Genomic DNA, 15,410 nt, shown 5'->3' with positions numbered 1-15,410 from the left:
GAAAATACTCTGTCTCTGCCCATTAACAATAGAAAATGCTTCCAGGCACCACAGGTATCTGTTTAACATAACGTGGCTTGTAGTTTTCACCACTCTATCAGGTTAGGTCAGGTTAGTTTAAAAGTCCAGTAGATAATGATGAGTGCTAAGATCAGATCATACACTGATTTAGTAGATGCTTGGGTGTATTATCTTCTTTATCAAAACATGTTGTACATCATTTCCACACCATCACCCAAAACTGAAAAATAAAGTGTCACGTTTTTAAGGTTTACTGTAACGAAAAAAACAACCCACTGCAAATATGTGAGGAGCTCTTGGAGAGATATATAGATACAAATATCTTTGTAACTTTGAGATGGTTAAACCTTTTTTTTCTTAAGTACTAGTCTTTTTAACCTTACACCCCACAGGTTGTTACTAAGTCATTTCAATATTTCAAGAAAAGGAATCTTTTCAAAAGACAGCAGGAAAACAGTGGATAGGAAACAGAATTATTATTTGTTTAATGTTATTGCTATTTCAGAAACATACTAAATAATTAGTGGGCTTATTATTAATAAGATAATAAGAATAATAATAATAATAATAATAATAATAATAATAATAATAATAATAATAATAATAATAATAATAATAACAAATAGCAACATTGTTAACTTTAATATTTTATTTAAATCCGTAAACCAAAGCCAATAGATTGAAACAAATGAAAACTGTTAACATGCGTCATTGTACAGTCTAACATTTTGAAAAGCCAGCCCACCAAATACAATCACAAAAGGACCATTCAACAAGTCATCATTTTAAATAATGCAATGAAAAGTTTTTGTAATGGCTTTGATAGCAGAAAATAACATCAATAGTTACAAAAAACAATCTTCGAAGCTGAAAAAAACAATATACAGTAAATAATTATAATTAACAAACTTGATTGAATGTGTCATTGTGAAATAGTATGGCATACTAACCAAAATATACAGAAATGACAACAGAATAACTTTCTCAATATTTACAGTGCCAAAAGCCTTAATGTCAGAAGCTTAAAACATTTATTTACAGAAAAAAAATGCAACACTAAAAGAGTGTAAAGTACAGTATGTGTGCACAGTGAATACTTTTTCCCTACAGCGTTATGAAATATTGGAGACAAAACTAGACTGTGTTTTCATTTAAGATACACACTACATATATATTTTATTTTTAAATGATATTCTTGGTGGGGAAAGATAAAATAAATGGCTGACGGCTTGTTTTACCCATGGCATAGCAACGTTTGTCTGTATGAAAAGTTTTTTGCTGTTTTGGTGAGATACACATTAAGGATTTACCTGAACTTTTCCTATATGTCTTAAAGTTTGAGAAACTCTGATGTGAAGGAGGGTAGTTTAATAAGAAGCAGAATTAGCTTTCTTCTAGAAGTCAGTAATGTAGGCTTGTGTGAAGGCACATTTCAACTGCAATAAAATTAAGCTTTCAATATTTTGTTAGTATAGCTGGTTTTAAAAAAAAAAAAACCTATCGTTCTAAAATGTGCTGTACCAAAGTCTACTACTTAGTGAAATTCTTTTACACAATGCCTTATTTACTCAGTTAAGGGAAGCGTACGCGACTCTTTGTTTCTGCAGTGATGAAATCTGATGTATTGAAAATTTAGCTTCCTCAATCCAAGTGAAACTTCCTTGTGAGGAAACAGTTGGACAAAAACTATAAAAGAAAGGTCTGTCTAATCAACCAGTGCATATTTTCAAGTTTCCAAAAGTTTAAATGGCAGCAACACTTGGCCTTGTCACAAGGCTCTATTACAACAGACCAATACTGAATTCCTGACATCACCATCACTATCAACAATGCTCAAAGATGACCTGAGTTATTACCAAACCTCTGAAATCTAATCCAAACGCATTTTTACATCCTGATTTACTGCTATTGTGTGCACTTCTGTTGTGTGCATATAATTCATTTAACACAATCTCACAGTTGACGGTTAATGACATTGATATGTCTCCAACACAGAATATACCATATGACTCATTAAATACTATATAGTGCACCTCCATAAAAAACAGCAAAAAAACAACACAATTTAAACAAAAAATATATATAACTTTGAGTGCAACAATGCTTAAAATTATAAAGAATAAATACACAATGCAAAAATAATGTCCGTTCTTTTTACATGGAAATCTTGCTTTTTTGGAGCATTACAACAAGGAATCTTGCCTCTTGCCGCACAGCTGGAATAAGTAAGTCTGATACATACAGTACTGTACCAAGTAAACTAGTCTTTGAACTTGCAAAGATCAAAACATCTCCAAAATCTAGAACATATTGAAATGTATACGACGCATATTAGCTTGCAATAACATGATACAGTACACAGCTTCTAACTTAAGAACTTGCTTTGTTTCTAGTTTGTTTTAGTCTCCATCCCACAGTAATAGGTCTAGACGGTCTGCTTCCAGCACTTACATAATGTAACAAATTAATATAATAAAATACAACTAACAAGCATTCAATATTTACATTTTAAACTGAAATGTATAAAAGCAGAATAGTCATATGTATCCCAAAAGCATTTTTTTTTTTTTATTTAACCTTAATATCATGATAATTTCCACTTGAAATGTAATTTATTTACAGACCGTTGTCAACAAACAATAAGTATTTTGTAATTTGTTACCAGTTATGCAATATTAGCCAAGTTTTTGAACTGAAAAGGCAGCATTGTTTTGTTAATAAATATGTTTCCTCATTATTGTTACTTTTTAAATACACTGTCACCGGTTCACAAGATCTTTTGGTCTGCAATGTTTCTGGGAGGGGGGTGGCGGTAGGGTGTTCATGCCCATTCGAGTTTTCTTAGACACTCGTTCCTCTGTACAGGTTTGTTGCCATGCACTGAACAAAGAGAGTTTGTGAGATCATGCTCTCTCATGTCTCTGTTCGTCTTCAAAGAATACATCATCACCCAGGAGAAGAGGCTGCGTAGACGCATTACTGCTGCCAACAGAATTGAGCCGCAAGGAGTGGGCAGCCAGATCCTCTGTGTTGGAAAATTTGGTTGAAAAGTTTAAATAGATCTGAAAAAAAAGCATAAAAACTATCAATAATAAATCAGACAATGTTGGTGTTTTATGAATACTGTTTTTAATCACACACTTTTTCATACACAGAGAAAGATACACATTCAAATGCCTTTAAGCACTATAGTATCTAGGTTGTAGAACAAGATTCATGACAATTGTAAATTGTGTTTTTTTTTTTTTTTTTTTTCTGAAACTTGCCAAAACATCTCTCAAGGGGAATAATGTCAGAACTTTCAAAAACTGAATGTGTTAGATGGCTTTTAGTCAAGAGCGACAGACTGCTTTTCTTTAGTTATTTAGTAATTTGGTGTACATTCTTTATCTCACTGTGGGAACGTGCCCTGCCCCTGTGCTATTTATTTGTGTTTTATGTAGTGTGTTAATGTTGGTATGTATAGTATGTATAGCCTTGGTACGCGGGATATAAATGGGTAACACAAGTGATTTAAAATATATTTGTACTTAGGCACGAGGATTGCACATCACTCCACATGCAAATTAAAAAGTATATAGTGTGTGGACACGGGAGTGCACTCATTTAATTCACATGCAGTTGTACCGAGATTCCAATTGCAACTGAATGATTGATTAGCAAGAGAGTCTCGGTACAGCTGCATAAAAGCATGCATGTTTCACTCACTCGGGGTTGTGTGTTCGGTGAGTAGAGAACGGGTGTGGAGAGGAGAGAATTAAAAATTAAACAACTGTTTCGACTCACTGTGTTTGTCTGTTAGTCCACTGTTTGTTAAGTGTTAGTCCGTTTTGTATCGTCTCTTTGTTTTGGCTACCAACGCCGTGTCCTGTGTTTTGTTTGTTTTGTTCACCCTTTTTAATTTACAATAAACTGGTGAAAGCAAGCGAATTTACCATATCACTCGCAGTGCTGTGTGTTTTCTTCTGGTCCTACATCACCACTGAAGCCAACCTGTCGCACTCACACAATCCAAGGTCTTACTCGTTTCATTTCTTCATAGAGACTCTACACTTTTTAAACTCTTTAAGTAAGCAATGGCTAGGTAAATTAAACAGCATGGAAAGAGACACTAACGTTTTTTTTTTTTTTTGTGTGTGTTCCAAATTTTTTTTTTTAGAATATGAAATAAATAATTTTATGTCTAGTGACAAAACTGTACAAAACATAATGCAAATCGAATGATTAATAGTCATCTTGTATGACACCTTTTTTTGGCCCTCACAGTAAGTTGTTTCAATTGCAAGTGCCTATTCACTCTCATGAGTGAGACTGCCGCTTGCTGTAAAAACCCCTTATTATATTATTTCTTGTAAGAATAAAAAATGTTAATATTATTCCTTTGCATTGCAGACATTAATTTGCATAGCAACCCTGTCATTTGTTTCCAGTCTCAACAGGATCTCAAACGGAATGTTTATCTGTTGACTTACATGTTTTGTGTTGTCTGATAGCTGCTGTTCAATCTTCTCTACAATTTGTTCAAATGAGGGTCTTTCCAATGGATCAGCATCCCAGCATGCCTTCATTATATCACACCTGCAAAAGGCATTTGATTAGGCCTCCAGAGGAAATGCATGATAAACCTACCTTATTATTTCTAGAGGTAATCAAAGCTGATTTTATAATTGCTATACTCATCAAAAATAGCTTAAGTGCTCCAAAGTATTCAGGGGGAAAATGCCAGCAACTACTTTAATTAAGAGTTGCTACTTATGTTTCTACATTCCCATCTGTAATCAAGATCTGCACTTTGTAATTTGGAGCTGTATACCCAGAACAAGCAATGGCGACAGTGGGTGTTATAAATTAGTTTTGTATGAAAAAAGCAGGACGTTCAAGACAGAAAGGGTTACCCTAACATTCTTCTCACCACAAACATTGCACGAACAAACAGCTGCCAATGCCATTATGTATTTCTTAAGGAAACAGTTAAAAAAATTCACACCATCACAAATGGTAAACTGAAAACCTACAGCCACATTTTTGCATTCATTGTAACACACTCCAGATAAGTAGCCGAAAATAGACCTAACAATACATTGGACAGGATTTGAAATGCATGTAGCAATTAAAAAGAGGTCAAATCCAAAAAGGACAGCTGTTGCTTCTGATCTTAATCTTCAAGTGACAGAGTTACTCCACAGTGTTAAGTGCCAGTGATCCATGCAAATGAACACAAACAGGGAAAGCATCTCATAGGAATAAAATGCTGTTAACCACTGCACATCATTCCAGAAATCTTTGACTGTACCAATCTTTTGGCTCAACATCTTAGTACAAACAGAAATGTAGGTAGAGTGGCCTGAGGGCTTAAAACAAGGGTTATAAAAAAAAACAGAAACATGGATATCAATACACAGGCTAGCCTTTCACTCTCTAAATAGTACTTTTTGTTTGTTTGAGCTGGCAATTGTAAACAAATCACAGAGCAAGCCTATCATATTTAAACAACACCCAGTAATAACGTTTATTTTTTTAAATCTCCAAGTTTGAAAAAGTTTCCTTCTCGTTCCCAAGTTCTTGTCATTCCCAAGCTTCTTAACACATGTAGATAAAATTGTGTTTTTAAAAAGTGCTGAATTTTCTTGTGAAAAAGAAATACAAAACTTATTTAAACTTTGTGCTATATTGTAAACTGTTTTAGATAAAACAGTCATTCATTCACCTACTTAAACCTTTTTTTTTGTCTTACATTTCATTGGGTGCAAATTCAGGTCCAACCATCCTATATCCTTCCTTGATCATCTTGTAGAACTTGGAGTCTACTGGCATTCCAGGATAAGGGCTGCTGCCTGTGAAAACCAAAAGACTTCACTTAGCTGCTGCAACCTTTAAACACAGCTAAACAAAACCAATAATATTATATTATCATCAGAAAGGAGAAGATAAAAATCAACAAACCTAAAGAGAATAATTCCCACAGTAATATGCCATAAGACCAGACATCACTTTCAAACGTGTACACACACTCAAAGATGCTTTCTGGAGCCATCCACTTTACAGGAAGCCGTGCCTGAAACAAATTACATTTGTAAAAACATATTTATGTAGGATTTATAAAGTGACACTGGAGCACACTGAAAATATTCATTTGAACGATATATACGTTGCACTGTATTATTTGTGACTCATCACATACATATGTTACATACAAAACTAATTATGAAAGGATGCCTCATGGGCATATCATTTATACAAGTTTACCAATGTAAATTTACATAGTAATTAAGCAGTTGTCCCATGCTTTTTTCGTGATTATACTACATTTATCATAGTTTGCCATGGTTTTTAATATGCTTTACTATGTATATATGGGCTTTAAGATGATTACATATGCTTTGCCATGCTTTCACTAGGCTTTATTACACTTTGCTATTTTTTTACTATGGTAAACTTGTATAAGAGATCCACTAAAATACACATTTTTCTTGTTTTTATTTGTATTTCCATCACAACCAAAACGTGAATACGCTCTAAAAATTAAAAGTTGTATCTCATACCTCAATTTTTGAAGGAGTAAATTACAAACTTTATAAAGGGCTTTGACAATGGGCCCCATCTCTTTGATCCTTAGAAATGTGTTTGGTTCTTTTTACAATGTCAATACTGTTACGTGATGGCATTTTACACTTACATTGCCTTTAACAACATAGTTGGAATCGTTTTTAATGTCTCTAGCCAGACCAAAGTCACAAATTTTAGCCACTCGCCCTGGTGTAATAAGAATGTTCCTTGCGGCCAGGTCTCTGTGAATACACTAAAAAAAAAAAAGAAAAAATAATAATTATAATAATAATAATAAAAATATATATATATAATATATATATATATATAATATATAATTATATATATATATATATATATATAATATATAATATTATAAATATATACTAAGTATTGAGATATGTTTACATCTTATAAGTAGACAAATGTAAAAATGTATCTACTGATTCCAAATTGAATGTTCACCATACTAACAATAACAATAATAATAATGCAGAAATACACATTTTATCCATCAATATCAAGAAAACAATAGCATAGATTAAGGTCTTCATAAAGAAAATAACATGAATGATCATAAAACAGTTCAGACCTTCTGTTTTAAAAAGTCATACATTGATTTAATAATATGATGATACAAAACACTTACATTTTTGGAAGCAAGGAAGCTCATTCCTTTAGCAACTTGATAAGAAATACTCAAAAGATCTTCTGTGTCCAGGGCCATTGAATCATCTTGCAACATTTCATTATCTTTATCACTGTATGATCCTAATCAAGATTTAAAAAAAAAAAAAAAAAAAAAAAAAAAACATTTTATATCGCTTTTGTATAAATTGTGTAGATAAAGTTGTCATTTCAACAGTGAAATTATAATTAAGGACATGTAAAAATGAGACATACGTTTATCTTTTGGTGTTTTCATCACATATAGCAAACAAGTAACCACAAGGTATGATGTAATAAGGTTTGTAAAAAAATGATCAATAAAAATGTAAGAATCAATTAAGTAATTGCAAAAGTCAACAAAAGTACAGTATTTCATGTTGGATTTTGAAATGTCACATTTTTCAATTGTTCTTAGTTTTTCGTTATGCGTATGGAAAACTACAAAGTAGTATGTAATTCAATATGTTAATGTGACATTATTCAGCAGGTTTCATTTGATTTTATGGTTAAAATTAGTTAATTCTATAGAGTGATGCAAAACTTTTGTCCTATATATATATATATATATATATATATATATATATATATATATATATATATATATATATATATATTATGTTTTGCTAGTATTATCTGTATGTTTTATAACTTATGTTTTTGCTAGTAGGAAGCCATAAAGGAAGTGAAATATAAACTTTGGCTGACATGTGGTAACTGGTCTTGAGTTTTGAAGACACGATATGGAATGGCTGGAATGGCATGCTAGAAGAAAAATGGCAACAGTGTAGAAGGAGGTTTATTTTTTTAGCATGCCCAGTGTCATCACACAGCTTTCCATCACATCTTCACTTGAGCCTTTTGTTACACAGAATACAAGTTCCCTCACCTTTCCTTACTGATCTTCTGTTCTCTAATGTAGACTTCAATGGGCTTGCACCTGGTATGGAAGGCCTCATTGTCATGTAGCCACTTTTACTATCATCACTGTGTTCATGCATGGAAAAACAACCACCCAAAGTATTAGTTTTTTGGTAGACATCTGTATTGCTAAACTTACACGGTTTAATATTATAAACTGTCATGACAAGTCAAGAATGAAGATAAAAGTAAATGGATAGTACTACTGCCATCAGACATACAGCAAATGATTGCCTAGAGCTCAGTTATGTACAATAAAAACACATTTTGAAACATTTCTAAACTTTTAAATTGTACCATATGGTTTTTGGGACTTCAACTAGTTGTGAAATATATGATTTAAGCATTTAAAAGGTGGTAAATCATAGTAAGCTACAAACAAGTATTGAAATTACTCAAACACGAAAGAGAAACACTACACACTTTTTAAGTGAATAAATTCAAAACTGTATTTCTAATTCTGAAATAATCAGAATAAAATTCCAGTCTCACTGAACACATGACACAGTGAAAGTTAATCATGTCACTCCCTCTTAATGATATGACTTGAAACTATCTCTTTGGAAATAAAATAGGTGTGTATTGTACTGAAGAAAAGTCTGTTCTACTCCAAAGAAATCACTGAGCTATTCACTTTAGATATGGGGATGAGGTGTCTCATCCCTTCATTACCCTCAAGGAAATCAGCAGTGTGCTTCACTAACTCTGCTGCTTTCTTTATTATCTGATTCAGATCAGCAGGAAGCCCAGCAAAGGATCTGATATTGTCCTGTATTTTCCTTTTCCGCCATGACAAATGTACTCATTCAGGCATAAATCGCTGTGAATTGGCTTATTGTTAAAGTTGGTATGAATGTATTTCAAATCAGCAATGTACTGTATCCCTTATTGAAAAACGAATAAACACAGAAATAAAAAAAAATTTAAAAAGTATAAAGTGTTTTCACTAGCTGTATTACCTTTGCGCATTTTAAATGTTGTATTTAGCCATCCTTATTTAACTTTTTTTTTTTTTTTAATTGTTCTTTTGCATTTAAAGCATGGGGTTTTAGCTATGGTTGTTTACATTTTGGAAAGGTAAAAGTTCTCATTTAGTCTTAACTTCCAATATTAGCTCTCACCTTTTTGCTTCAGACAGAATATTCCTGTAATGTGATTCTTCTACAAAACTGGAGCAAAAGAACAAGTCTCTTTTCCTTCTCAGAAAGTTCAGAAGGTCACCGAAACAGCAGTACTCGGTGATTACCAGTATAGGACCTGAAAGAAAGAATCAATTTGAATATTGTTAGTAGCCCTGCAGTTATCCTGGGAATGGACACACAATCTACACAAAGGCAGAATTCAGTCCAGATACAGCATGCTAAACTACATGTCCACTTAACTACCACACATACCTAAAAAAAACACCACAATGAATTGCATATTTTCCCATGAAAAAAAGAGTTACTTTTAAAGCAGCAGGTATTTTACTGGCTTCTGAGCAATCAAGAGTTGACAAAGGAGGCTGTTCACCTGCCCTACTTTTCTGTAATAACAAAATGAATGCTTCCACTAACACTACAATCAATGCCTTATATTCAGAGTATTTAAAAAACTAAATTCAAAATACATATAAAAAAATGCAATGTGTTCAGATACCTCCACTATATATCATAATCAGTCTCTGAAGAATCAGTAACAAATGTAGTAATTCTGGGAGGTAATGGGAGAGATGTAAGTATAGGCGCAGTGGAAAAAATTGCAGATGCAAAATTCAAATTTAATTGCGGCCAGTCAATTATTTTGCACTGCGCCCTATGTAAGCTTACGTGCAATGGAAATTACTGAACATGCATAAATAATGATCCGCAATTATCATAACGAGGGTCTTAATGAGCGCATCAGTCTATTTAGTGGCTGCACTTGCAGCCCAGAGGTGACGGAGCAGAGAGAGATTGTAGGCGCTGTATGACATCTGTGGAGCATGAAAATACAAACCAAAAATATATACATGTCAGAGGAAGGGCAGCAAAGTCCTCTTGGCGCACAGAAAAGAAAAGTTTTCTGAGACTGAGCTTACACCTGAGGTCACTTGGAAAAGCCTCAGCCAGCATCAGTTATGCTAGTAACCTTTGGAAATTATATGTATTGGCCTGCCCTTTTCAGCATGACATTCTGAAATTTGCCTAGGTGTATTGGGCTATCCCTCCAGACATTCCAACCGTAGTCTGAAAGGAACCAGAGGCTAAGTAGTAAAGAAAACACAGCTCTTTCACATGTGCAGGGATAGCAGGTCTTTAGATTGACGCTGGGGTCTAACTCATCCCTCAATTCAGCTATTAAGTCTAGGATAACCTGTGGCGTGAGACAATAACGCTTTAGCATCGCACCTTCTGGCATCCCAAACAAAGTGACCCTGGGATTGAATATGCAGGGTCTTCTTCGTCTTGCCCTTCTCCGAACGTGTTTGTATCCTGGTTCATCACTGCAACTCCCTAGCGACTCGGGAAACGGAGGCTTGAACACATGTACTCCGAAACGTGCTCCTGCCAATCTGTCATTTTTTGCCCTGCCGATCTACAGCGAGGCCACTAGACCTATAGTGACGGAGGACAACACAGACCTGATAGTTCCACTGCAGAGCCGCAGGTGCCCTATCGGCCACAGGGGGCACTGGTGCGCGGTGAACCGTGGATTCCCCTGCCGACCTAAGCCCTCCCTACCCGGTTGGTGCTCGGCCAATTGTGCGCCGTTCCCTAGGAACCACCGGTCACAGTCAGCAGTGACGTAGGCTGGATTTGAACCTGCGATCTCCAGGCTATAGGGCGCATCCTGAAACTATTCTTTACATATGCTGCATTTTTAGAGGCCGCTAAAATAAAACTTTACAGCCACTAAACATGATAGGGGTTTTGCACCTGCAAATCACTTTGCACATTTTGCCCTTACATTTACCCCAATAAATCATTCTGCACAAACTCATCCCAAAAAGAATCTAAATGTGTAGTTACCTCCCACAGTGCAGGCTCCTAGTAGATTGACAATGTTCATGTGATGTCCAAGGTAGCTCAAGACCTTGAGTTCTGACATCAGAGCTTCCTTCTCAGTGGAATGGGCACTTGCTGCAAAACAGAGACACACATTCATTCATTAAGACTCCAGGAAACCCGAAGTGGGCAAAGAGAACTACATTTCACACAGCACTGCTTTCTTACGTTTCAGCATTTTTACAGCAACGGTCATCACACTGTCAGCTTTTGACATCCCATAAGCAGTTGCCTCCACAACTTTTCCGAAAGCGCCAGAACCAAGTGTTTTACCTTGAAAGATATAGGACAATAATTTTCAGCATTTTAACAAGAAACTATTAGGATTAGATCAGATGGGCTCTAAAAATGACTCTTGTGATTGTGTCTCCTTATTTTCTGGGGCATTTGAAAAAAAAAAAAAACAGAAGAAAAACTCACCGAAGCGTAGTTTATCCCTGGGGAACTCCCATTTATGGTCATATGGTAGTTGGGCTGGATCAATATAGACATAATTATTTCCATTCATTCCTTCAATGACTTTCCACTGAATCCGATACTTTGGTTTCTATAAAGAAAATCCAAACATTTCTGTCCTTTAATTGATGAGTCATAAAACAATAGAAACAAATAGAAATGGCAACACACTGCCTTGCCTCACCTGACTATACTTGTAAATGAGGATTGCAAGAATAACACAGAGCACTGCTGCTGCTGCTACAAACCCGATCAGCAAAGGAGTGAAGAGTTCATGGGCTACTGTCCTCTCTGTATTTGAAAAGGGAAAGCACCGTTAACACAGTAGATTGACACATATATACAACAATACAGACCAATTATATACCACAATTTTTTTTTTGCTTATTTAATCTCATAAAATATTTAGCTTATTTCCACTGATGAATTTCTTGCTCAGATTTTTTAATGATAAATGCAATAATGAAAAAGGAGCAGTAATTATAATTCCTCCACATATATATATATATTATATATATATATATATATATATATATATATATATATATATATATATACATATATATATATATATATAATATATATATATACATATATATATATATAATATATATATATATATATATATATATATTATATATATATATATATATATATAGATTATATTAGTACCAGTCAAAAGTTTGAGTACACTTGCTGGAAACTAGATTTTTTTCATAACTGACAATGTTTTACGTCATATATGTTTCTGTAAATACTTGAAAATGAAAACACATGTTACAATATACAAAACAAAACATAAGGAGTATCAAAGCAATGTTCAAGAAAATTGAAAATTGTCTCTCAATCTTGGATTCCTCAAAATAGCCACCCTTTGCCTTATTAACAGCCTCACAAACACGAGGCATTCGGTTAACAAGTTTCAGCAGGAAATCAACCAACAAGTCTTCCCAGCTCTTCTGCAGCAATTACCAGAGATGTAGGGCACTTGTGGGTAGCTTTGCTTTGACTCTTCTGTCCAGTTCGTCCCATACAAGTTCTATGGGATTGAGGTCTGGAGACTGGGCAGGCCAGGTCATTAGATTGAGTTGTCCTTCACTTTCCTTCTTCGCCAGATAGTTCTTCACTTGCACAACTTTGAGGTGTGTTTCGGGTCATTATCTTGCTGAAGAATGAAGGACTGCCCAACTAGCTGTAATTCTGATGGAATGGCATGCCTCTGAAGTATGCTCTGATAGCCATGCTGGTTGAGCTTGCCATGGACTTGGTAAAGATCACCAAACTCTGTCACCAGCAAAGCAACCCCAGACCATGACACTGCCTCCTCCATGCTTGACAGTGGGAACCACACATGCAGAACTCAAGCGCTCACCCTCTCTGTGTCTTATAAATACTCATCAGTTGGACCCAAATATCTCATATTTTTGACTCATCAGTCCATATTCTGGCGGCTTCCACTCCTCAAACGTCCAGTTTTCTGTACAAAAAAACCACGGGTCGTTCAGAGAGAAGAAGAGCCGTGAGAATTGTTACAAAAGAAACGTGTTAAGAAGGCATCCGGTCGAGTTTAGTGCCTTAGGTAGGAGACTGTCAACTATAACTTTTGTAGACTGAAGATCATAGTAAATAGACTGAAGCATTTAAAGTCATCCGTCAATTCAGTCGGCCAAAACGTCTGTAACACTGAGCTTGATTTTGATAAGGGACTAAGACTCAGTGGAGGAACCGGAATTGACTGGCAACAAGCTTAGGAAGTATCACGGTAAAGAAGTTTAGCAAACTACAGAAAACGGCTGCTGTTATGTCTGTCTTTTGAACGTTCAAGTAGTGAACGGACGGAGAATTACAGTTGTCCGGCGGATAAATATTGATTCTCTTGTTCGGAAATTTAGCGGTGGGTTACAACATATAAACCAACTCACCCTCATTTGTACATTAAAAGTAGTAGGTAGTGTAGTAGTGGTCGATGGTCTTTCTTGTATTTTGCGTTGAGTGGGAGTAACAATGTAATTTCACCAGCTACCAGAAAGAGACCTGGACATACATATTTCGATTTCATCTTGTCAGTAAAAAAAATAATAATAAATGGGGGCAATTTTGAACAAATTTCTCTCCGAAGCATGGCAGCGTAACCTGTGCAGACAAAACGATGAATGAATGCAGCTTTTTCTGTAGCAGTGTATCACAGTTTACACAAACAAAACTAGAAGGTAAGAAATATAGAATATATAAAATAATAACTTGCTACCAAGTCTTATGTAATGAAGATTGTGTACCTGTAGGGGGTTGTTTGAATTTTAATGAATGTGCGAGGGTGAGTAGTTAGAGGGGTCGTTCCACCCTTGTTTAGCGGTAGTAATTGTTAGAGTTTTTTTGGAGTAGAGGATTGTAGAGGGGTTTTTTGTTCGTCTTTCTTAAGCTAGGAGTAATTGATCCTAACCCAATGGATGTTCTTTTTTTGGTTTGTGATTTTGTTCTGTTTTGTTGTTTGATTGGTTGTGTGTGTTTGATCGACGTGGAGAGATTTTGTTTTTGTTTGTGTTTTTTGGGTGTTTTGGTTGGTTTTGTTCTTTTTAGAGGAGAGATAGGAGGGGTCATATTGTCTAGAGGGGACTCCAATGATTTGTTAGAGGGGGCTTCCTTGCTCCTTTAAGAGGGGTTTATTAGAGGCGGTCCCCTTTCTTAGAGGTATGAATGTAGAAGGTGTAGAGGCGGTTCCGGCTTGAGGTTGGGGTCGTTGATGTGTTATTGGTTTGGTCCTGTGTGTGTTTGGTTGCCCCGTGCGGCTGATGATGTTAGAGGGGTCCTTGATGTTGTATGAATCGATATCGATGTAGAGCGGGTTCCGATAGCGGGGGCGGAGTCCCCTGAGAGGGGTCCGCGGAAAAATAAGAAAAAAAATCCGGCTCGACTTTTGTGAGGTTTCGGTTGAGTAGGAACCCGAATAGTACGCGTTCTACGATGACACCGGAAATTCAATTTTTGCTCTCTACCTGACATAGACGCCGACGATCGTAGATCTAGTGTAGACGCGCACAAACCATTATTTCTTTTTTAGACCTTGGTTGTACTGTGATTACAATAACAGAAAATGTGATGAATTTTTTTTTGGTTCATTCTCAATTCACCATTCCCACACCAAATATTTTCCATTTTAAGCACTTAGAGAGGCTGACAAGTTAAAATTGTTTTCTAAGCAAAAATAGTGAAATAGCAAAAAAAAAGATCAACCTGATATAGGCAACGAACTGCAACTTGTAGGAAGCTAACTGGAAGAACCGCAAGAGGGGCAAAAAGAAACATAGTGTGTATGATGTCAAGTGGGTAATGGTGAAAGAGAACAGCAAGGAACTGGTTGGTATGATGTGCAAGCCCTGCCAGAAACACACAAAAAAAGATCAGGGGGTAAATGGAGTAGTGTAGCCTGTGTGTTTTTATTCATTATAAAATAGAATGTTTCGATGTTGCATGCTGATTGGCTGTTGAAGATTTTAAATAGTACAATGCATGATGGAACTTAATTTTGCTGAAGTACAGTTCGATTAATAACGTATCAATACACGACATATCAAACTCACAATAAATATACACATTGTTCTGAGGGGTCTTTTAAAGTTTTTAAAAATGAGTGACATTCCTTTCATCATCATTTGACTAGAATTACAAGAAGCTTTTAGAGTTAAGGTGAGAGAAAGCAGTAGCTATAGGATTATGGGTAATCAGGATATCCAACTTTTATCAGTGTCTTTCACTTGGCAGAGTACTGATGAGCCC

General features: G+C 35.3%; 1 protein-coding gene across 1 annotated transcript in view; it reads right to left on the bottom strand.

Annotated features, from left to right (window-relative positions):
• Nucleotides 1–684: 684 nt before the first annotated feature.
• kita (KIT proto-oncogene, receptor tyrosine kinase a) overlaps nt 685–15,410 on the bottom strand; it is a 29,035-nt gene continuing 14,309 nt past the window's right edge. Inside the window, exons 10-21 of the mRNA XM_041258195.1 lie at nt 11,821–11,927; nt 11,601–11,727; nt 11,349–11,453; nt 11,145–11,255; nt 9,276–9,411; nt 8,123–8,220; nt 7,217–7,338; nt 6,698–6,820; nt 5,965–6,076; nt 5,756–5,855; nt 4,494–4,599; nt 685–3,083 (exon numbers count right to left, since the gene is read on the bottom strand). Of these exons, the coding sequence (XP_041114129.1) occupies nt 2,925–3,083; nt 4,494–4,599; nt 5,756–5,855; nt 5,965–6,076; nt 6,698–6,820; nt 7,217–7,338; nt 8,123–8,220; nt 9,276–9,411; nt 11,145–11,255; nt 11,349–11,453; nt 11,601–11,727; nt 11,821–11,927 (1,406 nt within the window). The 3' untranslated portion in view covers nt 685–2,924. The remainder of the gene's footprint in view (nt 3,084–4,493; nt 4,600–5,755; nt 5,856–5,964; nt 6,077–6,697; nt 6,821–7,216; nt 7,339–8,122; nt 8,221–9,275; nt 9,412–11,144; nt 11,256–11,348; nt 11,454–11,600; nt 11,728–11,820; nt 11,928–15,410) is intronic.

The sequence above is a fragment of the Polyodon spathula genome, chromosome 1, assembly GCF_017654505.1.
Source record: "Polyodon spathula isolate WHYD16114869_AA chromosome 1, ASM1765450v1, whole genome shotgun sequence".
In the NCBI taxonomy this organism is placed as follows: Eukaryota; Metazoa; Chordata; class Actinopteri; order Acipenseriformes; family Polyodontidae; genus Polyodon; species Polyodon spathula.
The sequence above is the reverse complement of the archived record's forward strand: the minus strand, read 5'-3'. Positions and strand labels throughout refer to the sequence as shown.